This window comes from Harpia harpyja, chromosome 5, assembly GCF_026419915.1.
Source record: "Harpia harpyja isolate bHarHar1 chromosome 5, bHarHar1 primary haplotype, whole genome shotgun sequence".
Lineage (NCBI taxonomy): Eukaryota > Metazoa > Chordata > Aves > Accipitriformes > Accipitridae > Harpia > Harpia harpyja.
In genome coordinates this window covers 36,699,290-36,725,899 of record NC_068944.1, presented here as the reverse complement: position 1 = coordinate 36,725,899, position 26,610 = coordinate 36,699,290, and the positions used below count along the sequence as shown (strand labels likewise).

The window sequence follows — 26,610 nt, the reverse complement described above, 5'->3', positions numbered from 1 at the left end:
GGATCTGAAAAAAACGTAAAGAGAGACTCAGATGTAAAGATGCTGCAAAGAGATGGGTATCAACAAGGGTGTCACACGTGCTACATAACAGGGACTATTAATAAAACCATGTATTTTTTATGTATGTGCACACACATAGACATAATAATTCCTGATTATTCCTTCACTAGAAAGAATATTTTGAAAAATTGATTCGACCTAAAAATGGACCTGTATACATTACAAATTTTGTAACAAGCACATGCTTGGAAACAAGGAGATTTGACGCAATTAGGGGAAATGTTTCACATTTCTTGTAAATGCACCAACCATATTCCACTGGTTCGCTGCTCCCTCTCGAGGCAGAAGCATAGAAGTTCGCTTCTCCTTTTCCATCTAAACTTAGCGTATTTTATAAGGGAATTCAAAGACTCCCATCTCTCTCTACAAGACAAACTCTACACAGAAAAGGCTGTGCCTGCAGACAAAATAAGCACTGTTTTTGCAATAAAATCATGTGGAACAAGGCTGGATGTCTTGTCTACCAATAAGGCAATGAACACCAAGTCCTCGGACACAACTAAGTCAAGGTCAGCTACCACCTGCTTTCACACCAGCAGCAGGATCCCTATTCTATGTTAGATGGCTAATTGTAATAATAAGCACATATTTTTCACTAAATTTGCACCACCTTAACTAAAGGTTAAACAGTATTTTTATTGTAAGGTTGCTTCTAACTGCTGGGCATTTATTTCCATTTCTGCTTGAGATCCACTGTCAAACAAGCAAACTTGCACTGATACACTGGCTTACAGTCAGTATAAACACCTTCATGGAGGTTTGCAATGGCAATTAAGTCAGCTTCTAAATCAACTTTAATTGACAAAGCACACCTCACTTGTAGATTCAAGCCAGTCAACGAGAGATGAGGCAGAGTACTTAATAACTGCCACCTTGCATGTTAAGCATGTTAGACCATTCTCCTATTCTAGGAGCTAAGTAATCTCTGAAAGCCTTACATATGTGTATGAGCATACAGAGTTAATTTTTGAGGACACAGAAGAGGCAAATCTTACATGCCTGAGCAATGTTATCACAAATCAAACTTAGGTTTTTAAGTTTCCATTCAGATCTAAGGCATCAGATAATCTGTTCAGCAAATATTGCCTTATCCAAGTTACCTGGTTTTCAGGTATTAATCTCCTGCAAAAAATGTTTGAGATTTACTTCATCAAGCTTTTATAGGCCCCTAGAGTTTATGGACTACATTCACAAGCCAAGCTACATCACTACACCTTAGCAATGGTGTCCACAAGCCCTTGCCAAGGCAGTTGTTGCAGCATAAGCCGCCCTATCTGGTCCATGAGAAAAGTAAGATGGATGAGAACTGTGGGGAAAACCATGAGCAAACTGAGAAGACAACTGTCTACACTAACCATTAAGGAACTTCAATGATAAATCTTCTTTTTTTCTGGAGATTTGCAGCCCTGGAAGTGTACTGGCAATAAATTCAGAAACTTCATTCTTAAATACAGCCAGAGATGATGGCAGCCAAACCCATAACCAGGCTCAGATGGACCAGAGTATCCACTAAGGTCACGTTCGGGATGGTCATGTTTGACACAGCTATGTCCACACAGGATTAAGACTACCTTTCTCTAAACAGTGGGCTAGATTCACGTTCTATTTCCCTGCTCTCAGATCACCAATCTTTAGGGGTTTTTTTCTTATACTGACACAATCTCTAGAGAAAGGCATGAAGAGCTGATTTCTCTTCCCGAGGGTAGCCTGTAGCCTGGATGACTGAACTGAACCCAGGCCTCCAGCCACATGCTTTTAACAACTAAGCTGTGACCACAAAGCGATGTTTTTGAGCAACAGCAGTTACTCCTCAGCCATTTGTGTAAAGGCAAACCTGTGGATGTACATCAAGGAACCCTGAGAGCACATCAACAACATTCAGAGCCAATCGGACCAAGATGGGGAGGTGGAAAGACACCTAACCCAACCACATAGAGATGCCGAGCTCTTCTGTAGAAATAGGTAAAGGACTGTGGATAGTACTCTTAGATGGTTTCCTGGGAATGCAAGTGAAATGTATATGCCTTTGCCTATTTATGCATCCAGTAAAAAATGCTCATGAGCAGAGTAGAAACCTGGTAAGGTCATTCTTCATTGTGGGAATGAAACATTTGATAAAATGCAGTGGTTAGAAGTTGAAATTAGAGAAACTCTGCCTAAAATTAAGGTCCCTGTTCAAAGATTCATAAGCCACTTTGACATTTCGCCAGCCTGAAATGCAAAACGCAGCTGAATCATCACCTGCCATGCAAATGGTGCTGTGCATAGCGCGGGCTCATAGTGTGCTAATACTCAGGCCATGTGAATTTCAGCCTGTTTCTCAAGACAGCTGCTTGCCACCAACAATTCTGCAAGCCACCATGTGGCTTGAGACCTTGCCTGCTCTAAGTCAGACACAGGTTTTGGAAAAGCAGGAAATAATCCTGGGAAGTTCTGCAGCATGTTGCAGGTGAGAAGACCATCTCACTGCTCCCTTCTCTGCAAAAAGCTACAAGACATAATTAACATAGAAAATACACACAGGAAACTAAACCAGACACTCAGGGGAATTGTTAGTCATCTAATTACTTAAAAAAAAATTCTAACAAAACCCTCTAGTACAAAAAATCCCACACCAGTGAAACAAATTGTGTATTTATCCAGTAACACACCTGGTCAATGTCAGCATTCCGAGGTAGAAAATACACAATATTGTTGGTGATCTTCTTGGAGAGCCTGAAAATTTCAAATGTAGAAGCCAGTAAAGGAAAAAACAAGAATAGGGAAGGAGAAGTTGCTTCATATTCATTTATTTTGAAAGTATGTCCCAAATTCAGTTATTATACAGTTAAATTATAGTTAGTCTTCTGGGTGTGTGAGTTAGATACTCTTCTGAAATGCAGAAATTAGTATTGTCTAAATGCAGAAACTCTATTTCACCATTATTGCCCTAAAAAGTAGAAACCACCCCCCCCTTAAACTCTCACTTTTTAGGAAAATTTAACTGAACTACAGAGAAGTATTTGAGAAATTTGAATGTAGTTTATAGCTAGTACATTGGTTTGATATTTGTTTTCTAATCCATTTCATGGAATCTCTCTCACACGTGCATACAAAGATTTCCTTACTCTTACAAATATGGCTACATTTTAGCCAAAAAGGAAACAACTGAGATTATTTTGGGGGAAAAAACCCACCACACTTCATATTTTATGAAACTATTATGCTAATACCTTCCCAGATGAATGAGTGCTCAATACCCCTGTTAATAAGTTAGTATGGAATTTTATACATTAATTGAAAGGGTTAATATTTTGCTTGCACTCTTCTGTGGTTTCCCAAGTCATAGGCAGGTGCTATGACTGAGAACAGTCTGAGTAAGATACACCTTTTATAAATCAATTAAAAAGTGGAATTAATGACAAAGTCATAGCTCTCATAATTAATTATTACCTATATACACCACATGGCTATTTGATTACTTCAGGGTATTTTAATAAAATAGTATAAAGGAGTTAAAACTGCTGAATTAATGCTTTAAGTTAAGAAGCTACTACAGTTCTCTAAAGGATTTTTTACTTTGAAGAATAACTCTTCATGACTTTTTTTTTTTTAAATAAAAAATAATAAAAACATTTAATTTTAGGTGGTCAAAGTCATATAGCTGAGGTTGGGGGAGGAGAACTACACAAATGCGGCACATCTGGGACTTCAGCTGCTGGTCATATCATCCCCAGTCAGCCAACGGGGCACACAAAGCCCATGTCAAGAGAGGGAGGAGAAGAAAGAGAGAAAACCACTCATAAGCGACTAAAAATCACAACAATGCTTAACTTTGAAAGGATATCCATCTGGGCAAATCATAGTTTGGATATCGAAGATTTCGGCAGTGGCATAGTCGGGCCCCCCCCAGGGCGGGCTGAGGAACACAACATCTGCTTGCAGGTCGGCAGCCAGCACCATGAAGTCTCCGCACACAAATTCTATCTGATCTGCCACGCCGTACACCTCAGCGTTGTTGCGTGCAAGGCTGAGTTTCTCAGGATCGATATCAATAGCGATCACTGCAAACGAAAGAGAGCGCAAATGCAGAGGTTAGCGTGAACTGCGAATGCCACCTGACCATCAAAAGGACATTTCAGAAGGACGGTGTTCTTCTGCGGCCACCAGATACAAGTCACACCTATACTGTTGTGCTGTGAGTTACTACTTCAGTTTTGTAGGTCACAGTAGACATGAAGCTACAGTTCCTCAGAGGGGAAGGACCTGCCCTTGCGTGGCCGGAGCAGAGGTTCCACCAAGAGCAGAACCGCTGCATTTACAAACCAGCAAGGGAAGCCACGCAGCTGAGACTGGGGAGGCTCAGCTGCTGTTGTTGCAAAGCTGAGAAGCTTTAGCTTTTGGCAGTCATGCATCTACTACCATGACAATCCTCCATCTCAGCTGAAGTAGTGGGCAGGTAAGGCTGTCTGCCTAAGAGTGGAAGTCCTCCTTGCTTCAATCTTGACAGGAGTCTGACAGCTTAAACGGTGTCAGTTATGAACCTGCTACTCTCCTTTGTTAAAGACAAACATTTATCTGTGGCTGATCACATTGTACTGAAAATTGAGTTTAAAAAAACCACCAAACACAGCACAAGAGAGATGAAACAAGGGCAGTACATAATCATAGAAATAAAAATTTAGCCAGGAAATACAAAGACCTAAGTGAAATTTAGAAAGTATTTCTAGAATAGACCATAGACTACCAAATTTAATGCAGTAGAAACTACCATTTGTCTTGCTCAGAAATTACTCAGAAGCGTTAGATGAGCTGGTGTTTTACCAGAGTGTTTGATGAGTAGAAGAACATCAAGTAGTCAATGTTTTTACAGAAAGCACTCTCAATGTTTCACTGCAATTTCATTAGCTGGCAACAGGAACTTAGACTAATATTAAGTTACCATCACTTTTCTGTATTTGGTTCTGCTGTGCCTGCAGGTGATCCCATTCAAGTGTTTTAAGTACTATTCGCAGGTATCCTGCTTTTGAGTACACAGACTTGGTGTAACAATTGGGGAAAGCAGCAGCTTTGTGGCATCTCTGCAGGTTGGCACTGCAAGCAGAACTCAACCTTTGCCAGCAATCTTCAGAGCATCCAATAGACTAGTTACTATGCCACGTAAAAATAACTTTGACTAGTACAACACAAATCCAACTCTGACTTAAAATAGAAAAGCAGTTTTATAGGTCCTTTTTAAAAACAGAAAGCTCATATTGCGAGTCTGAAGCAAAAAAGCTTGTGTTGCTTCAAAAGCACTGAAAATAAAAATTAGTGAACAAAGTGCATACCCAAATTTTTAGGGAAAAAGATTGAAATTTAATAACAAAATAATGCACTATATACAACACCTGCTTACCTCTTTTTGAGGTCAACGCAAACTGAATAGCGTTTCCTCCAACCCCACAGAACGCATCCACTATGATATCGCAGCTGAATGACTGACTAACGCGGATGGCAATATGCTCAGCTATTTTCTCAGGCGTAACAGAAAACCAACCCTCTGCAAAGGAAAGAGAAGAAGTGCATTTTTGCCTCTTATTTCAAGGTCACCTAAATTAAAAACAAACAACCAATCTCCCCGCCCCCAACTGAAGGTTTAGCGTTAATCCCAGCAATTTTGGCTTAGAGCATTCGACCAGGAAATATAGGCTTTGAAGATGATAAGCTCTGGTCAGTCCAGCAATTTGCTAAGCAAACAAAAGTCTCACTGAAGCAAACAGATACGCCTGAATCTCGGTAAATGTCGAACTCGGTGCTGAGGATTCTGGCTTATCAAGGACATGTCCACTGAGACATCTACGAAAAAACTTTATACATCACAATTATGCTCTGTAACAAATAAAACCAGAAATATATTCTCTCTTGTCCAACATGTTATTTTCTTTACAGCAATGTCCGGTCTGCCAAATAATCTACATGTTTATGTGGGAAAGCATTAGAAGTGAAAGGCTTAAAAAACCAACAAACCCAGGATACAAAAAATCCAGTAATCCTGATTCCTCCTTTACCTATAAATTTATGATTTGGAAGCAGTTTCCATGTAAACATGGAAAAAAATTAACTTTGAAGTGATTGCTGAAAGTCAGAACAAAACAGAATAAAACTAGATCCATCAGCATATTTGGAAGTTTCACAAAATTATTTTATAAAATATAGAAATAGAAAAATGCCATCGAGTTTCTGAAAAAGTCCTGACGAAGCATAATTTGGGTACAGTATGATCTTTGGCAAACATCAGGACTAATGCAAACAGGGGTGGTCCCATGCTAGAGGCTCTACTGAAGTCCAAGACTTCTGTTCGCCTGCCTGCTGGGGGATGGAATTTATCCAGAGGTGCAAACACACACTCAGTAACGCTCCTCTTATAAGAAAATCAGTAATGAACTGTGAGAAGGGCCACAGGTTTGGATACGTCTTATACCACCAAGTCAGTGCACTTTGTGCTAAACATACCTCTGTCTAGTTTAATTCCCTCGTCAAACCGAGAGAACAGCCGGTAGCGTTGTGCCCAGTACTTGGCCAGCTCTGGATCAGCAGCAATCTCGGCAGGTATAGCTCCCAGCGCAATTTTATTCCTTTTCCTCCTTTTTTTCACCTTCTTCTTTGCAGTAATTTTTTCATCTACAGCTGGAAGACACTGCAAAAGTTAACAATCACTGTTCTCATAGGCTAGGAATGTAATTGGTAGGTAGGTGAGAGTTAAGATGTAAGAGGCTTACGTTTAACAACACTGCTAAACGTCCTTTATTACTGTTTGCCAGAGTATGCAGATGAGTGGTTTAAGCTAAAAAAGAGCATCCTGTATATCAAGGGAATAGCGTTACCTGACAGGTATCAGTCACAGTCTTAAAAATTGTAACACTTCACCCATTACTTAAGAGCCTTAACAGGCTAGCCGTCATTTCAACTGGTAACAATAAACTACATAGTCAGCAAACAAGTGGATCAGAGACTAATTTAATGCCCTTATATAAATAAGGCATAAGAATCAATCTAGACAAGATTTTTACAGTAGAAATCTAACATAACTGAATTACTGTAGGAAGGATTAAACTATATGTAGAACCCTGAATAATCCTGTTTTCCTTTGTTTACAGTGTTAAACAGAAAAGTTTGTAATATAGATTTTTTTTTTTCCCCTAGAAAATAATTTTAACAACACATGCTCCCCAAAGCTCAGCAATGTGCATGTGAGAACCCAAAACCCGACAGTCTGTGCATCTACCTCAAGTTAATCACCCTCATCCTTACCAGGGAAAAAGGGTGTGAATTGGAGACCTGTTAGATCACATCTAGGATCAACAATGACTGCTTATATAAAAAGAAATACTGCTAATATTAAAGACAAGACCTGGGATTCTGGCGCTCCAGGAATAAGCTACTTCCACTAGCACAGCCCTCAGTCGGCCTCATTACCCCTTGGACCTCTTTGAATAAACGAATACCGCACAACGCTGTAATTTGGGAGGGCGCTGCCAATTCATCCCCAGTTTGTGGGAAACTGATGTACCTTGGCTGACGTCCTCTGCCTCTGCCCGGAGATAATCGGGAATATCCAGAGAGATCAGCTGCCGCCCGCAGCCATGCTCCTGCCTGCCCGCACCCTGGCCATCAGAGCCGCTCGCTGCCGTGTCCTGCGCTCCCTCCTCACGGTCACTCCCTCCAGGTTCCGCGAAGGCCGTGCTGGAAGACAGTGGCTTTTCGTTTTCGGCGTTCAGCATCACAGTCTGCACGGCAGCAATGCTCTCCTGATCCTCCGAGTCACTGCTCGCGGGCAATGCCTCCGCTTCACCCTGAAGGGAGGCTGGCTGGGATGTGCCTTCCTCCCCAGGTGTATTAACCCGCTTTAGGAACTCTTCCACCTGCAAATTGTCCAATATCACAGACAATTAGATGGTGCTGTTAACCAGCTACCAAGAGCACAGTTTAAAAGCCTTACAGCTCAAAAGCACCTGCCATGCACGCACTCTCTGCCACATGTATTTTGAAACAAGTAAACTATCCCGAGTCAAAACATTCAGGAAGTCCTTAACTGTGCTCCTGTATTGGCTTTGTGTGGCAAGGTTTTGGTAGCTGGGGTGGGGAGGGTCGTTACAGGGGTGGCTTCTGTGAGAAGCTGCTGGAAGCTTCCCCTGTGTCCGACAGAGCCAGTACCAGCCAGCTCTAAGACAGACCTGCTGCTGGCCAAGGCCGAGCCCATCAGCGATAGTGGTAGTGCCTCTGGGATAACAGATTTAAGAAGGGAAAAAAAAGTTGCAGGGGGCACAGAAACGGCAGCTGGAGACAGGAGTGAGAACATGTGAGAGAAACAACCCTGCAGACCCCCAGGTCAGTGAAGAAGGAGGGGGAGGAGGTGCTCCAGACGCCGGAGCAGAGATTCCCCTGCAGCCCGTGGGGAAGACCATGGTGAGGCAGGCTGTCCCCCTGCAGCCCATGGAGGTCCACAGTGGAGCAGATATCCACCTGCAGCCCAGGGAGGACCCCACGCCAGAGCAGGTGGGTGTCTGAAGGAGGCTGTGACCCCGTGGGAAGCCCATGCTGGAGCAGGCTCCTGGCAGGACCCGCAGATCTGTGGAGAGAGGAGCCCACACTGGAGCAGGTTTTCTGGCAGGGCTTGTGACCCTGTGGGGGACCCACGCTGGAGCAGTGTGCTCCTGAAGGACTGCACCCTGTGGGAAGGACCCACATTGGAGAAGTTCGTGGAGGACTGTCTCCCATGGGAGGCACCCCATGCTGGAGCAGGGGAAGAGTGTGAGGAGTCCTGCCCCTGAGGAGGATGAAGTGGCAGAGACAACGTGTGATGAACCGACCGTAAACCCCATTCCCCATCCCCCTGCGCCGCTGCAGGGGGTAGGTAGAGAATCCGGGAGTGAAGCTGTGCCCAGGAAGAAGGGAGGGGTGGAGGGAAGATGTTCTGAGATTTGGTTTTATTTCTCATTACCCTACTCTGGTCGATTGGTAATAAATTGAGTTAATTTTCCCCAAGTTGAGTCTGTTTCACCCGTGACAGTAATTGGTGAGTGATGTCTCCTGTCCTTATCTCAACACACGAGCCCTTTGTTATATTTTTCTCTCCCCTGTCCAGCTGAGGCGGGGGGAGTGATAGAACGACTTTGGTGGGCACCTGGTGTTCAGCCAGGGTCAACCCACCACAGCTCCCTTTTTACAACATTTGGAAACAAGTTGTCTTTGGGAACTAGATACCAGCTGGTTGCAAAAGCAAAACTCCATAAAATCGACCGATAAATACAGTAAATCATTCTCAAGTAATATCTGAAATATAAATAGTCAGCCTTGCCACAGCTCAGGTGACCAAAACTACTACTTTTTAATTAACTATCTTTTCTCGGATCTGCATTCAGAGAAGCTGTACTCTGCCTTTCAGGTTAGCATTAAACAGGTAAAATTACCTTCATACATTAGTTGTGTCATCTCCAAGATGTACCAAACGGTGCACGTGCTAAAGGCTTCTGCTGCACCATAGAGAGCTCAACATTACATCCTAACCAATGTGCAGACGCTAGTCCAAACTCTTCAAAGGCATATGCAGATGCTCACTTTTATGTTAAGGTTGCTCTGAGTGGCACTAGGCCTGGGGCAGTTCCTTACCAGAAAGTCTGAGGAAATTTATAACTTTTTTTTCTTCACATAATTAAAGTTGCCCTCAAACTACACTGGCCTCAGGTACAAGATGGCAATGGTCAAGGCTTTGATCTAAAATTATAGCAATGGGACTGGAGTTCAATACAGTATGTGCTGTCACCAGAGAACAGTGTTTTGCACTTGGGTGTTAGGGAATGCCAAGCATCCCAGAAGGTGGCAAACTAACATTGAAAATCTGAGGTAACAGATTTTAAATCAGAGACTCAACTAAGAAAAATCTACAATGAACAAGTTTTTCTACTCATTACTAATTTCTGAGTTAAAAAAAAATTAGCATAAGTTATAGGTGAAAATAAATGCAGGTGGAGGTGTAAGCAAAAATGTTGATACAAGTTACTAAGAACACGTAGTTACACGAAATGCACTAACCTACACAAACATTTTTCTTTCACTGCTGAAATGCCAGCACTAACAAATGCTTTCACATGTATTTCAAAATCAGAGATTCTTTTAGTAACTACAGAAACCTACACACACCTCTAAAGGAATGATGCACCCAGATGTTAGGAATGACTTTCACATAACTTCACCATTAAGCTCGCATTCCTCTTGACAGATTGCCAGGAGTCCAACAATGCCTTTCCATATCCACCCTAACCTCACTACTCCTCAACTAAGCAAGGAAAAAAAAAAAGAAAAAAGAAAAAAAAAAAAGTAGTGGACTGACACTTCAAAAATGCCACGTACTCTGGGCAGTAAGTTTTTTTTTTGTTTTTCATTTTCATAATTCAACATCAGCTAAGGGAGCAGATAAATCTATGAATTACAGCAACACTAACAAACCTACCTTCTTCAAAGTTTTATTTTTCTTGCAAGATGTTTCAGATTCCTCTGTAAAGAAGATGTGTGTGTTTTTGCTCTTCCTTGGTTTACGCATATCCAAGAATTTGGACTTGAGTTTTGCTTTTTTCTCCAAGTACTGCACACTTCGGTGGGTGAAATCTGGAATTCCACCATATCTGAAATTGAAAAAAAAAAAAAAAAAGAAAGAAATAAGGACAAATAAGGACTTAGTTGGTTCACTTCCAATCTGGAAGCTTTAACATGAATGTTGATGTCTACAGGAAATTATTTAGACTAAATTATTTCTTTACGAGACATTTGCTCCACTCTTAAAATACATGTCACTAGATGTAGCCGCAAAACAACGTACCTTCATGAAAACTTTTAAATATTTTTATTTGAAACTGTTTACCTGAATTGGTTTTAGATTTTCTTTTTTAATTTTTTTTCTAATAGGTCTATAACTTTAGGCGGAAACAATTTCCCAGACCAGCCTGAAGAACAGGCATTGAAAAACTATCTTGATTAGCAGAATAAAACATCTTTTTGGTGGCTGTAAAGAACCTCCAAAACAGCTACTTGCAGAAGCGCTAGACCTAAACTACAGTTCACCTGTGCCCTGTGAGGTTAACTCTACAGCACTGACCACCATATCTTTAGGTCATACCACCAAAAATGAAATTTCACTGGTCAACACCCTGGCAACACTTTATTAGTATAGCAACATTTTACTAGCATAAGGCAACCTCATTCCAATACAAAACAGCTATAAACTATGATCTAAGCTCACAGGACTCCAAACTCGGAGGACCATTCATTGTCAGAGCCTTTAAGCTCTAATTTAAGTAGCTGACCAGCCATTTAACATTTACACAAGTGCAAGTACCTTACAAGTTACACTTCTGTTTCAAAGTGCTTTTATTGTTCTTTAATTAGTCTCTGTAACTTTGCATGTCTCTCTCTCTCTCCCTCTCTAGCCAAAGGATGACAGTTTTATTAAGAGCAGAGACTAACTTTGGGAATCATCTTCAAAAGTTTAACAAAATGGGAATGGAGATGAATGGTCTATTTGAATAATAACAAGAGAGCTGACTTGCAATAAAGATACCCCAAGTTCCTCATAAGCAATTACTTTTGTCCTGTGCCACACTTGAAACCCAAAACAGAGCAGGTTTCCTCAGGATCTTCCACTGGGTTCTCATCCACATCCAGTTCATGGCTAGGAAAAAACACAGATGACAGTGTTACTTACTGTAAAAAAACACTCTTATTTTACAGATAATACCATTAAGAAACTCATGTATTTAAAATATTTAAATGTGTGCTTTGTAAATTCTTCCACACACTGCTGAAACCAAGCAAGGCGGATAACACCAGCCTATTCATATGCATGAACACAAACCTTTTTTTTTTTTTTACCCAATTCAAGGGATGAATGAAAGGGTTACAATATTCCAACTATTCCAAACGATCTCTTAAAATATTTAATATCAAGCTCTACGTGGCACTGATGAAGACAGTGTTTGTTCACCCTATTTCCAAATTACCTTCATCATCCATTATGTTATCTATATTATTATCTATTATTAATGCTATGGCAACAACAAAATACTAGAACAAAACCAAAGCTACATGATTAGCAGATAATAATTCCATTCATCCCTTCACCTTTGAGTTTGTAAACTTATTAGAGAGGAAGAGCCATCTCACCATCTTTGACACTATAAATTTTTAGAGAAGAAAGAAGAAGAATTTAACAAGGCAGAGATTAGCTATTTTATGATTGCCATAGCACTGAGCACTTTACTGGCAGCAAACAATTCAGTTAAACAATACAAATTATTTACTATCATTCTTGTATCATCTACACTAATTAGACCTAGATGAGCAAGTCGTCCTATCCAATTTAACAAACTTGTATACTTCAGTGGCGCAAGAATAGTACCATCACCTTGCACAGTCATCAAAGCCATACATTGTTTTCATAAAGCAACGGAAGAGAAGAAATATCCACCGCTTGTTGCCAGGTAAAGTGATAAGCGGTGATAGAAGAATATGTGGCTTTGTACTGAAGTTCTAACTCACAATCTTAATCAAACAAATAGTTACTATAAATCAGGAGGCTTCTGGACCTGGGCTTCTTGAGAAAAAAGCTAGTCTAAATTTCATGACTTGCCTTCTCTTGACTTTGGCATGTCTGTATTCAGGAGGCTCTTCATCCTCATCTTCATCTCGGTTATGAAGCAGCAACTGTTCTTTTTCATTTAAATTCGAGCTACATGACCCCTGTGAACCTAAAAAAGATAGATGAGATCATATCTTCCTTCTGCATAAATTAATTCCTTATCTTCTTGTCCCCAAAGTACATCTGCAGCTACGGTTAGGTTGTTGTACGTACCTGAATCTGACCAATAAGGCACAAGTGTCACACGCACATATCTTTACCCGTCTTTGAGGGACAACATACCAATATGAGCTTCCAGTATTAGAGTTAATAATCTTAAGCAGGACCAACTTCAAATTATCTCAGGTGTCCAAGAAAAATAAAATGCCTACAAGGTACAAATTCAAACCAGTTTCTTCCTTGTGCGTAAATTTTGTTTCTATTCCATTAGCTACGCAAAGATATTCACATACATTTAATAACAGAGGATTCCAACACTCCTCTCATTTCTTCTTGGAAAGGAGATTTTCCTTTCACCTCTCCCGTTCCAACTCTACTGTAGGATCAAGATGGAACCACGCCTGCTTCTTCCTTCCTTAGAAAGTCACTAGCAGCTGACTCAGAGGTGTCCCACCAAACTGAAGTCCCAAGCTGCTGACACTTAACTCACTTGTTTCATCCCTCCTCTTCGGCAGGAGAAACCATACAACAGTCAGGAAGGATGTTACACTGCTGCTTACAGCAAACGCTGCCAGGAAGAACTGGCAGGCAAACAAGATGGCTCTCTCCTTTCTCTGCACGCTGAACTGGGTGGCAAAAACATCTCCAGCCCAGCCTTGTACCTCTGCACAGAAGCTCTCCCAGTAGCGTAAGGCACAGCCACTGGCTTTCACTATACTACTACATTACCTGGCACTTTCACTTGTTAGCGTTAGCTGTGAACGTATGAATTTGGGGTTGTAAAGATGACTGCAGGTCACTGCCTAATTGATAACTTAATGCTGGAAAGGACCTCTGGAAGACATCTGGTCCACAGTAACACAGTACAATAAAACAAGTGTTTATTTTCAAGTATGGCATTTTTAGACAGAAGGCAAAAAAAACCCAACCCCGGAACTGCAGAACTATTTTTTTTTCCTCAAAAAGCTGTTCTTAAAATTCATGGGAACATCAACCTGAGTTTTCATTCATTTTAGACTATCAGTGAGAAAAGACTCATCAGCTGAATGACAGACCTGCAATACCAATACTGAGATAAATAAACAAATATGCACTAACAGTGCTCTCTCATCCCTTTCTGTAGTACATTTGAAGATTTATGAAGCACATGTTCTGTTAAAATCAATTCTGGCTGAAGAACACATTCAATATACAGGTTAGAGAGGAGAGAGATCATCCAGAGAAGCAGAGGGAAGAAAAAGAAATCAAGTATGCAGTCATTCTACTAAATATTTGATTGACTTTTTTAAAATGGCATAATACAGACATGCCCTTGTTTCTTATATATAACCACCTAGAGAAATTCTGATAGAATTAATTTTAGCTGATTTGGTATTACCTGACTGGTTAATACTTTTATTTTCACAAGATGCACTCCTTTTCCTGGTTCCTCCATCACAGGGCTCCTTCTGGCTTTCCCTGTCAGATGAACTACACTCTTGAAGACCTTGGTGGGCCACTGTTAGAGCTGCACTGCTCTGCTCCACTTCCTCCGAATTCAGATTTAAATTACAAATCCCAGAGATTATTTCACTGTGGGGCTCAACACTTGAAGGGAGCCTTTCCACACTTCTGGTATTAGAGGGAGACAGCTCCAAGCTCAGCACTTCACTGCGTTCAGCCCCTGGGCTAACCAAGTCCATATTTCCCGAAAGACCTGTCTCCTGGGTAACCCCATTAGCTTCCACGTTGTCACCATGTGAGCTCTCAGTAGTCCATCCTTTACTTGTCCAGTACTGAAACTCTTCCCAGTAATACCAGTACAGTTCGCTATAATGCTGCTCCCACTCTTCCCTGGTGTCCGCATTATTCCAAGGCTCAGAGGCTGTGGTGGCCTCAGACGATAAGAGCCCTTGATGCTTCTCCAGCCAACTCTGCCAAAGAAGGCCCTCTCCGTACTCGCTCCAGTACTTCTCCCATTTTTCTTTAAGTTTGCTGGGTAAAGTCTCATTTGTAAGAATACCTGAACTTTCACAGTTCCCTTCACTTAAAACCTGAGGTTTGCTGCTCTTCTCACATTGCTCTGTAGCTAGGGCCAGCTCACCAGAAACGGACTGCATACGACCACCACAAGCTCGATCCTGGCATTTCTGCCCCATTTTATCCTCATGTTTTTGCTCTAACTCCTTTTTCTTCTTTTTCTTTTTCATAATCTTCATGTTACTTCTCTTCTTATAATTTTCTGTTGCCTAAAATATAATAGAAAAACATACTTAGAAGTCTACAACATATATGCAGCCTTTTCTTGTTCTCTCTCCAAGCACATCTCTGTTTCTGTTGTAACCCTTCCTCTCACTGCAACCCTGCTGTTAGCTTTCTCCCCACAAAAGGTTGTAGGGTTTATGGGTCTGATAAGGCCCTGCTGCATAACCTTGGCTGACATTTCTGAGGAAGTTGTGAGGAAGAGCTGTGAGAAAGTCTATAGAAAGACACACAAAAAAAGGCAGAATTACAGACAGAAGTGGGGCTGCCGAGAGGTCAGCATTAGCTCAAGGATTCAGAAGGAAAGATATCAACATGAAACACTATAAAATCCTAAAGAGAGGCTGGTCAGGAATTGAGGGGTCACTGGGTTGAGCCCAACAGTAAAACAGTATCTCAGTAACATCAAGGACCTGTTTTAGGGGGCCATGGAGCCTGACCCTTACTGTTGCCTGGTATCTGCCTGGCCAGCAAGCACTGTTCAGGTGTCTTACTAGGGTAGTGAACATGTAATGCTCAACCTAACAGAATGTTCAATCCTTGCTATCTTTGGGTGCTTTAAACAAAAAAGCATTGCTTTATACTCATAAGATCTCTAAATCCTGCAGCTGAATCTCTGTATGTCTGAAGACACTGACCCAAAAGAGGGGTGTAATGTTCTTCCCATCCCATACTGATCTCCAAGCTGGCTAACAGAAACACAAGGAAAGAGCCTCCTCTCCGAACAGGTGGACCTTTCATTTGTGCAATACAACCATTTCACTTGTCTACAACAAACTCAACTCTAGTAGAACAAAAGGCAGAAACCTGAAACTGAAAGGAAACACTAAGATAACTTGTTGGTTTCATCAAATACAACTCCACTTGTTTCAGTGCTTACAGATATAAACAACATAAAAACATCCAAGAAAAGCAAGTTTGTCTATCAGATAAATCTACCAATTTTTTTCATAAACTGCAAAATTAAGTTTGGCAGGTAAAAAGGCGGCAGTGATGAGGGACTACAACTCACATGGGCAAAGACTGCAAATGTACAGATATTACTCCAAATGCCCCAGCAGCTGCAATCTCTAGGTTTTGTGCATTCACAAATGTGTAAGGTGGACCATAAAGAAGTTAGGTTCAGAGAACTGCCATCAATCTTTTTCATCCACATCCCTCATAAGGTCATGTTAATACACACGGTGCAAAGCACAATGCTTAGTAGTAATCTAGTAGAACCACACAATATTTTCTCATTCAACTTATCTGCAGTATTACTATGTAGCAACAAAAATTGCATGTATCCAACTTTGAAGTTGGATACCTGTAAGGTCTATTTACATGCCATCAATTAAAATCATGTACAAGTTTCTCCTATTTATTTACAAATTAATCAGGTCAGAACCATGGAGTGCTCTGCACAAAAGTACTCTCTCACTGCCAAGGAGGTCTGTATTGCATAAAGTGGACAATGTGGATATCCTACTGTCTTTTTCTCATCTGTGAACAACTTTAGGCTTCCTCTAAAGCCCAAATGCTCCCTATGGGAAGCAGAGCACCCAAGCCTCACTCCTGCCCTTTGGAACAGCCTGGCTTCATGAGCTGCAAGGGGCATCTGAGAAACTAGCTTTTTACATTAGTATCTAAAGCTAAACAGTTAAAGCAGACTGCGTGAACACACATGCTCAGATTGGACTGTACTAGTTGTCCTGATGCAGAGCATCAACATTACCATGGCTGTTTTAAACTAGCACTCTCTAGTAGCAAGAGGAACATAGATATGGAAGCATAAAGCACAGCCTGACCCTGTTTAGTCAAATTGGCAGGTGGATCTTACAAACTGCGCACGTTATGGTGCTGTATGTTGTTACAAGTATGCGAGGCAGCCAGCTTAAAGCCAGCTCAGATACGTTTCCACGAACTGCAATCTCAAAAATAACTGAGGAGCAGACATGCCCCTAGGTCTGGAAACACAAAGCAAACAGAACAAATAAAGCAAATAGAGATTTACCACAAAGTCCCTATGGGCTGACTGCCCACCAAACTGAAGAGGCAATCCCATACTCTTCATAAGCTCAGCCTCCGAGTCTAGTTCAACTTCTTCCAGGTCGAGAGCATGATTAGTATCCACCTTTAATGTCACATTGGGACAATGGTTTTCCTCCTCAGACGCTTGTTCCTCCCCTGTTAACAAATTATATTAAGTGAATATAATCTGGTTGTGATACCTCAAGACAACAGCACGGCCTACAAAAAATAGCAGAACTGCCTCTTAAGCTTCCTTTCCCATTTAAAATTTTCATTGTAAGCATCTTATTTTCCACATAACTATCAGCAGAAAGTGAAATGTAACTTCGACAGCCAAAACACTGCACTGGGTCTGGCTGGGATGGAGTTAACTTTCCTCACATCAGCCCGTATGGTGCTGTGTTTTGGATCTGTGGCTAAAACTGTGCGGATAAGACACCAATGTTTTGGCTATGGCTGAGCAGCGCTTGCACAGCATCATAACTTTCTCTTTTCCCCACTCTGCCTTCCCCAGTGAACATGCTGGAGTGGGCAAGAGATCAGGAGGGGACACAGCTGGGACTGCTGACCCAAACTGGCTGAAGGGATAGTCGATACTGTATAACGTGATGCTCAGCAATAAAAACTAGGGTAGCAAGTGTGGGTGCTTGGGGTTGACCCACCACAAACGTTCACCTCAATAACTTGCAGAGCAAACTGCAATAACGCCCAGCAAACAACAACAAAATTAGTATTAGGAAAAGAAAATTCTTTACAGAGGCTCGTTTGACATGTATCAGAGCAAGCTTAAAATACTAGGAACTGCTGGGTTTGTTACAAATCTTTCCAAAACACACTAACAAAGATAATACAATTTTACAAAAGTGTAACGTGTGAACTACAGAACATAATTATCTCAGAAATAACTGATCAACTATCGAAACACTGCTTCCACATCTATCAAATTTTTAAGCAACATCATATGTATATAACATGACAAATACCACTGAGAAAGTAAGAACTGTATATTGATGAAACTTAATGAAATACAAAAGCTCTTGACACAGTTGATAAAACTGAAAAAATTAAGATTTTTTTTTTGGTCAGGATATATTTACTGCCAAATTATCACATAGCACAAGACTCTTCTGTTTTTAACTGATTACTCTCACCACAATTCAGTCATATATGCACAAAAACATGGTTTACATTCTCCTCCTTCACTCCATTCACACTGCCTCCATCTGACCTGTGCTATTCATTCTCAGCTTCTATGGACACTCCTTTCTGTTCAGACTCTTTCCTTTCAAATCAAGCTATTATATGAAGCTGGAGCTAGCAAGACAGCAATGGAAAAATCAGATACCAAAGGAATTATGTTCAGATAGGCATGTGTGGGGAATTCGTGAGGATGGAGCAAGGGACTGATGTTGAATTTGCCAGAGCATGCACCATGATTATTCCTAAAATACGAGCAAGTAGGGAGAGACTTACTCCTCCGGTCCTCCTCATATGATTCCTCATGTACATGCAAATCGTGATTTCCCCCATCAGGGCTACTGCTTCTCTACTTCTGGCCCAGCAGATTAATCAGCAACAACTAATGTCCTAGGCTGGGGTAGAGGCAGCAGGACAGTATTACTCCCAGGCAAACATCTAGGATTTGCAGACCCTCCGTTATAAAATTGATTTTGAGCTAGGGAAGTTGTAGTTACGATTTGAGAGCAGGTCAGACACTTGTGAGCTAATCTGCTCTGTGCACCAGGTGGAGATTATGTGAGCTGGTAAATCTGTGCAAGCCGGAATAAGCATCGCACCCGGTTTGACACAAACTTCCACGTCAAGATTATAGTAACTTGAAAGTTATGCTAGTGCTAAGCTATTATTCACATCAATCCCCATAACAAAAGTACTGAAAAACAAGGCAGAAATAAGAACAAAACTATGGGTTAGCAGTTATACAGTCCTACTGTACCTTAAATAACCACATATAACTCACTTTACCTGCACATCATATTGCACAGTACATTTTATTACCTTACCTGTACTGCCATTGTCATCTTTGATGTAAAATCCTTTTAATCCCAGTTTATATAATTTTCGATCTCTGTAAAAACAAAGAGACATTGACGCAGAAGCTCATTATTAAAATGAATTTTTTCTACAGTAGAAATAATCAGTCAGTGGAACAACCTCCCCAGGAAGACGGTAGAGTCCCCCTCGCTGGAAGTTTCAAGATGCGGCTGGGCAGGGTGCTAGATGACCTCACCTAGGCCCCCTTTCCCACGCAACGCTGGCCCAGATGATCTTTTTGTGGTCCCTTCCCACCCGGGGCTGCTCTGCGATTCTAAACACAGGAAGCAAAGAAAAATACGAAAAAGGCAGCACTTTAAAGCCTGACGTGAAAAGCCGACACGAGGTACGTTCAGAAAACGTTGCTGCTACGCAGAACACCTGGGAATTCAATTTTTGGCCCACAAAACATTCTGCTTAAGCGGGTAGAATTTAGCGCCTTCCGTGCGAAACTGCGGATATTTCAGCCACTACCCGACGCTGAAGGCACCTCACTTCTGCAAGTGCCTCAGCCAAACACGGAGCGTGTTCAACATCAAAAGCTCCGGTAACGGCCACGGCCATGTCCTCGCCTCCCAAGCCACCCGTCTGCGGCATCTCCCTTCATCCCCCCCGCCCCGCTTTGAGAAACCCGCTGCTCCCCTCTGGCTGGGGGAGGCTCCAGGTCCCCCCGCGCCCGTTTGGGGACGGGAGAAGGGGACCGGGGGCGCCCGCCGGAGCCCCGGCCGCGGAAGGGGGGGGGGGGGGCGCTGCGGGCCGAGCCCCGCGCAGCCGCCGCCCCAGCCGCGGACAGGGCAGCGCGGTCCGCGCCCCCCGGGAGGGAGCGGGCTCCGACCGGCGGGACGGCTGCTGCCCGCCAGGCCGTGCCCACCCCGGCAAGGGCCCCCCGCGGGAGCCGGCGTTTGGGTGGGCTTTCCCCGCCCCCCCCTCCCCTAGCTGGTATGGTTTGGTAAACACGACCTACAGGGACCCTTTTGTGCACCTCCCCCTGCTTGCAGCCGCCACGGCCGCAGCAGCACGGCCCTTCCCCGCACCTCCCCAGAGGAAACCTCTCCGGGACGCGGACACGCGGGGCCCGCCCGCTGTCGGCGGCGAGGCCGCTACTCACTCGACGAAGGCGCGGGAGCAGAGGCAGAGGATGCCGCCGGCCGCCCCCGCCCGCAGCAGCAGCTCGGCCACCAGCCGCCCCCGCGGGTCCTCCACCATCCCCGCGGGAAGACCCACGCCGCGGCACCGACCCGCCGCCGCCTTCCGCCGGAACTGCCGGCAGCGCTGGGCCCGCCCCGAGCCCGCCCGGCTGCGGCCCAGGGGGCGGCCTGAGCCGAGCCCAGCCGCGCCGAGGCGAGCCGAGCCGCGCCGCCCGGGAGCGGGCGGCCGCCGCGGGGGTGGCGGGGTCTCCGCAGCCTCCGCAGCCCAAACGGGGCTTCGGCTTTCAGCACCCCACTTTGCCTGTCGGCGTCCCAGGCTGCCCAGCTGCGGAGTAGCTGGGCTTTTGAGAGCTGAGTTTGGGGGTGCCTGTGTAAATGCAGCCGTAGTTACAGGACTGCTGGTGCTTTTAGTGACTCCCGGCGAGGAATAGTTGCATCTCGGTGGTGGTCAGAGCGGGGAGAAAAAAGAGGGGGGGAAAGGACACCGCGACAAAAATCTGCAACGAAAGATACTGCAGCGGAAATCTGAGTGGGAAACAGGAGCGGAAAGCCCGAGCAAAGCGTTTGGAGCAGCGTCTGGAGCAGAAGTAACAGGAGAGCTTAACATGAGGAGAGAACGGGGGGCAGGGCGGGCAGAGGGAGTCGAAATGAAAACACAGCCTGGTGAGCAGAGGGGCCTGGGCGAAGGCAGGGCGAGGCGGCAGGCTCGGGAGGACGGCTGGGGGCAGGGAGCGGGGACGGCCTTGGGAAGCAGCAGCGAGTGGTGCGGGACAGTGAGACGGGTAACTGTGTTTTGCTCGCAGACTTCTTCCCCGTGGAGTCCTGCTTCAGGCACGGGATCAGGTATAGCCTGGGGAAACATCCTCGTGGAGTGCAAGAGACGGTTTTATTTGGGAGAGCTGCTGACCCGTTGTGAGAGTTGGAGGGCGTTTAGAGTAGGAGGTTGGTAGTAGGAGGGGAGGGAAGGTACAACGCTGAGCAGAGCACGGGATGCTGCCCTGTAGAATCAGACTTTATCCTTAGCCTCTATTGCAGAGACTTTGCATAGTGTTGCACATGGTTTGAGAGATTTCCTATGTAAAACACGGAGCGATGGACTATTCAGCTCTAGTTAGGTTATTCACAGCTTATCTGTAAAATGCATGAAGTCCAGGTCTCTCCGAAGACCATTACAAAGCCTTCCTAGACATCACTGGGACAGGATTTCTCAGATAATAATTATGGACTTTGTGATCTCTTCTTACCTGCGAGCCTGCCTACTGGACACTGGGAGAGTATTAGAAAGAAGTGCATCGTACATGCCTGCCCTGCTTTTAGGCCCTCTGCAAGGTGTTTGCTTCTGACAAGCTGGGATACCGGGCTTTACGTTAGCTGCATTCAACACCTGATGTGCTGTGCAGTTTGTCTGCTGTGCTGTCTCATTCCGTTTGCATCAATACATTTTGGGCAACAAGGCTATACAGCCTCATGAGGATGCAAGATGTCCTCAGGATTTTTAAGAAGTTTCAGGTAGGAAATATGCAAAGGGGAGTTTGGAGGCAGAAGGACTGACTGTTCAGGTGACAGTAGCACAACTACCATCCAACAACAAATTCCATCCACTTACAAAAAAAATTTTAAAAATTAATTGTATCCTGAATCATGCACCATCTTACGTCTGATATAACAAAAAATATTAAATGCCACCATTAGTCAGGACTTGTATATATCTATCGCTACAGTAATTAAATACTTGAGAAATACAGGGAAAAATTACACTAGTTCTAGCACTCGTAGGGGTATAACTGCATCTGCAATTAGGATGCTACATCACCTTCATATTTTGAAACTGAAAATGCAATAAAATAAAAATCTTTCAACACAAATTGTTTAACAACAGCCAAATGCTGAGTGTATGAAAGTTGAACTGTGAATTGCAAAATATTTTGAGAATTATTTTACTCCTCCTCTTAAGGAAACAATACTACAGTTCAAGTGAAATGCAGAGAATGCTTTTGTAGAAGAACAAGATGGCTGTTCTTTTGTAAAATCCAAGCCTGATACCCTGCAGCCCCCAGGAGCAGCCACCAGCAGGTACAGCTAGGCATATGTGGGAATGCCTCCTAATACTCCTCCATTCCCTAGTCATCTGCAGCTGATGGCATATGGTTTCTGCCTGTTTGGTAAGACAGTAGATTTCTCCTCATCATACTTGTCCAGTTTTCCCCTGGACCCATCATCTAGCAGTGAATTGCACAGGTCTATCAGCTGTTGCATGAGAAGTCACCTTTTTCATTTTGAATGTGGCTTCTCCCAGCTTCAAGTGATGCTTCCCTTATTGGAAGAGTAAGTGAGCAATCGATCCATACTCAGCTGCTGTGCTGCTGGATTTTATAGCTTATAATCCTTATAATCTCTCTCTTTTCCAAGTTGACAAGCCCTGGCATATTCAATGTGTCTTCCCTGGGAGCAAGTCTATACCTCTGGTTTTCCTCCTTACTCTTTTCTGACCTTTTTCTAGTTGTACTATACCATAGCAGCAGTATCCCCTTTGGACTACAACTGCGCTGATAGGTCTGACCTAGGGAGGGCAGCGCACTTGTTGGAGTGTGATTTTTTAGCAGACATGATTTTATGCAATGTGTGTAAAATAGAAGATATTCTCTTACTTGCTCATGTAATTCTGAGCTCCAGCTTACATGCACATTTCCCTTACCATGTATGAGAAGTGCTGGAGAAATAAGGCAAATATTTCTGAGTCAAGCTGAGGTTTATTATATGTTTATGTAAGAACTTAGAGAGAAGAATCTTCACTGTTTTCTTGGAGGAAATTATAGGATTATAAAGGTATCTGAATATAATAAAAAACCAAGTCATTTATCAATGTCTTCATTTATAAGCAGATGATATGATTAAGAACAGTATTTAAACAGTAAAATTTTCTAAGTTACATGTTACAAAAACCAAATAATTCTATCATTTTTCTGTAGTGGATAAGCTGAGAGAAATACTTGTGAGTTTTTAACTCAGTGTACTGTATTCTCTCGTAGCAGGAAGGGATATGTAGACCTGAATGCCATACATGAGAATCTCTAATTTCTGCAATTTATGTATCGGAAGAATTGAGTCAGCTGAAGTATCTGGATGACTTTCTGCAATGTGTGCCCTGGTTCTGGCTGATCCAAATGCCAGTTATAATGCTCTTTGTACCTGAGGTTTTTCTGCCTGGTGTTCTGTACCCTTTCAGTCTTTTGCTTCACATTTACAAGAGAAAGGATGGCTTGAAGGGACATTATTCCAACGAACTGTGAGACAGAAGGCAGCAAATGGTGACATATCTGTGGAACTTGTATGGAAAATTATGGCATGGTAAGTGAGGGTTTTTTCTTTTAGCTTGAAAATAGTCTCTAATAAAGAGGAGGAACTGGAGGAAATGTCACTTGTCTAGTTGCAGATGTACACAGAAGGATGTACAATTGGCTTAAGCTTCAGAGACCTCCAGTCCTCTAACAAGGTATTTGCCAGCGTATAAATGACCAGATACTCAAATATTATTCATGACCTGCAGAACTAGAGGTCTCTCAGTATTATCTCCTTTCCACTTTTTTTGTAAAGGCCAGAGTTCACTAAGCAAATGCAAATCATAAGGTCAAGGTAGTTTGACATATGGTTTTGTGACCATCTGTGAGAGAAGATTTTTTTTTTCTGTGTTAGATATGAGTGATCTGGCACATGAAAAAGTAATTCTATGTGGCAACATTGTCTCAGTGAGAATTAAACTCTTATAGTCCCCCAAACCTTGCACTCCTAATTCTTGTTCAGCACATAACAATTTTTTGCTTTTATTTTGAAATACATGAAGCCATCCCAGCTAGATCAGTATTTTCTTTAAATGGTTGATGAGCCAAACAAGTGTTTAAAAGGACACAAAGCAAACATGGTATCCAGGCATGTTATTTAGGTCTGTTACTTACTATATGTTGCATTTTTGATCCTCTAATTGCCTTCTTAAAGACAAGTCTCAGCCTTCTAGTAATGGGCAGAATCCTCTAATTATGCTGTAGGTGTACTCAGATTGTGTCATTAGACAAATCTGCGGGAGATGCAGGTTCTTGTAATCATTGTGGTTGCCTTAGCTGTTATGGTTTGTTTGTCATTTGCAATTACGGTGAAGCAACAACGCTGTTAAACAGTAATTACTTTGCTTTCACAGAAACAAACCAAAAGTGTTTAAGAGAAAGTCTATTGGAAAACAAGAAATAAAGGGTGCTTTGGTCACAGCTCCATGTCCTTTGATTCCAGGACAGAATACGAATTTTAATTGCTCTTATTTTTATACAGTAAAGGGCGCTGGGTTTTTTTGTTGTTTTATTTTCTTTTGGTTTGGTTTTGTGTGTGTGTGTTTTTGTGGTTTGTTTTTGATTTTTTTTTTTTTTGGTGGTGGTGTCTTTTCTGTTTCTTTTTCTGTATAAACCAGGCCAAATAAGCATATGTGACACTTCACCAGAGTGGCGAAATTGCCACAGAATAGATAACTGGTTTGTTGCAGCACTGGGGAGTCCTGTTGGTTACTGCTGGTACCTTTAATTCCTACATAAAGAATCTTCTAGCTCACACTTGGAGGCAAAAGCCAGAAAGACTAGAAAGATAACAGATAACTTTTATAATGCTTGTACCATGGATTTGATTGTCCCTGGTTTCATATGTCTTCACAGCCCAAATGAATACCGTCAGCACCTGCTGTCTTGAAAGCACCTTTGAATCCCATGGGAACCATAATTAATTGGAACAGTCCCTGTTTGGTCTTGCCAGTTATCAGACACTGTTAACCTAATACTTCTGTTTCTGCCCATTCTAGTCTTTGGTTTAGCTTTTTATATTCCTTTTTTTGTACTGTAGTACATGCAGTTAAATCGTATCCAGTTACATAATCCTAGACAATGGGCCGGACCGTTTATTTTACAAGTGGTCACTATTCATTTGCACCTTTGGAAGTGCTGCTCATGTCATTTAAGCCAGAGGAGACCACATCCTAAGACTGTGAACACATCGGGGACATCTTAAAAAATCAGTTTGAAGATGAGTAGCCTTAATTCTTCTTTACCATAAAGTGTATTTCTCTTTGGATTGGGTTAGTTTTTATAGGTGCAGCCTTCTGTGACTATTCCTATAAGGAGGTTTAATAGTGCTTTATTACAGCTCTGTTTTCCAATGTAGCTCTGAAAATAATAACTTTATGTTTCTCTGTTGCTTATTAATTTTGACTTGCAAGTTTGTGGACTTTTTGGCATTGTATAGAAGCCCTAATCATACACTCATTGTACTAAACAGTATGTACATACTGAGTGAAAAGATTGTTTCTAATCTAAAGAGCAGGTAGCAACTTTGCATAAAGAATGCAAGACTTTTTATGCTTTCGGGCCAAAAAGTGATGTCAAAGAAAGACAAATCAAAGGACATGGCCATAGGCAAGAGCTTATAGAAGCAATTAATTTTTCACCTCAACAGCCACCACTGACCGCAAAACAAGATCCTACTGGTTTAAGTAACTGCAGGGTAACAAAACTAATCTAACAGATCTAGCCTCCCAAGAAGCAGGGTGGCAAATTAGGGATGTGCCCTTGCCTATCTGCAGTAAAGCAGTTTAATGTTAGTGCTTCCATAATAAAAAGGAGGTCTTACATACAGGGGTTTTCCTCGGACATTGAACTTGTTCCTGCTGAGGTCCTGATCTGCCAATGCAAGGATGCCCTCACTTGCAACTTAATGTCTGAAGTCAGGACAAGCTCTAGCAGTAATAGGCTGGCCACTTGCTAGAGCTTCTTTTTATGTTAAAACGTCAAGTGACCAGTAACTTTATTATTTTCTTTCTGTTAAATTCATAGCAATTGTATGTGTATTTCTTTCATGGTACATTTGTATTATATGTTTTAAATTTATTTGCTGTGCTTCATTATTAGTATTTTCCGTAAAATTCTAGGGGATACGTTGTTTCTGTGGAACTAATCATTGAACTGTCTTGTTTCCCAGTCCATATTTGAGGATCCAAAAGCTTTAACTGCATTTTTCTTTTCAATGTTTTAGCTGAATGGGAAATTTTTATTTCATTCTGCTCTTTCTGCACTCTCTTAGCCCATGAAGTATTTTTAATTTCCTTAGTTATAGCATATGACTATGAGAAACTATAGACAGTTTGTTCATCTGGGAGGCATTTCCTCAAATTCAGTGGTTCGGCTGCAAATAACACTGATGTATGTGAGGAGAGACTGCCTACTGAAATATAATTTACAAACAAGAAATTTCCTTTCT

At 42.4% G+C, this 26,610-nt stretch overlaps 1 protein-coding gene across 3 annotated transcripts in view; it reads right to left on the bottom strand.

Annotated features, from left to right (window-relative positions):
* The window catches only part of TGS1 (trimethylguanosine synthase 1), a 29,031-nt gene extending 8,614 nt beyond the window's left edge, over positions 1-20,417 (bottom strand). The window contains exons 1-12 of one of the 3 annotated variants that reach the window (XM_052788045.1): positions 20,283-20,417; positions 19,144-19,208; positions 17,106-17,278; positions 14,250-15,099; positions 12,704-12,821; positions 11,660-11,746; positions 10,532-10,703; positions 7,592-7,943; positions 6,535-6,708; positions 5,438-5,581; positions 3,874-4,103; positions 2,712-2,775 (exon numbers count right to left, since the gene is read on the bottom strand). In XM_052788045.1, coding sequence (XP_052644005.1) covers positions 2,722-2,775; positions 3,874-4,103; positions 5,438-5,581; positions 6,535-6,708; positions 7,592-7,943; positions 10,532-10,703; positions 11,660-11,746; positions 12,704-12,821; positions 14,250-15,099; positions 17,106-17,278; positions 19,144-19,208; positions 20,283-20,380 — 2,517 coding nt within the window. In that variant the 5' untranslated portion in view covers positions 20,381-20,417 and the 3' untranslated portion in view covers positions 2,712-2,721. Of the gene's footprint in view, positions 1-2,711; positions 2,791-3,873; positions 4,104-5,437; positions 5,582-6,534; positions 6,709-7,591; positions 7,944-10,531; positions 10,704-11,659; positions 11,747-12,703; positions 12,822-14,249; positions 15,100-17,105; positions 17,279-19,143; positions 19,209-20,282 lie in introns of all 3 variants that reach the window. The other 2 variants (XM_052788043.1, XM_052788044.1) reach the window with 2 other exon arrangements.
* Between the last annotated feature and the right edge of the window lie 6,193 nt (positions 20,418-26,610).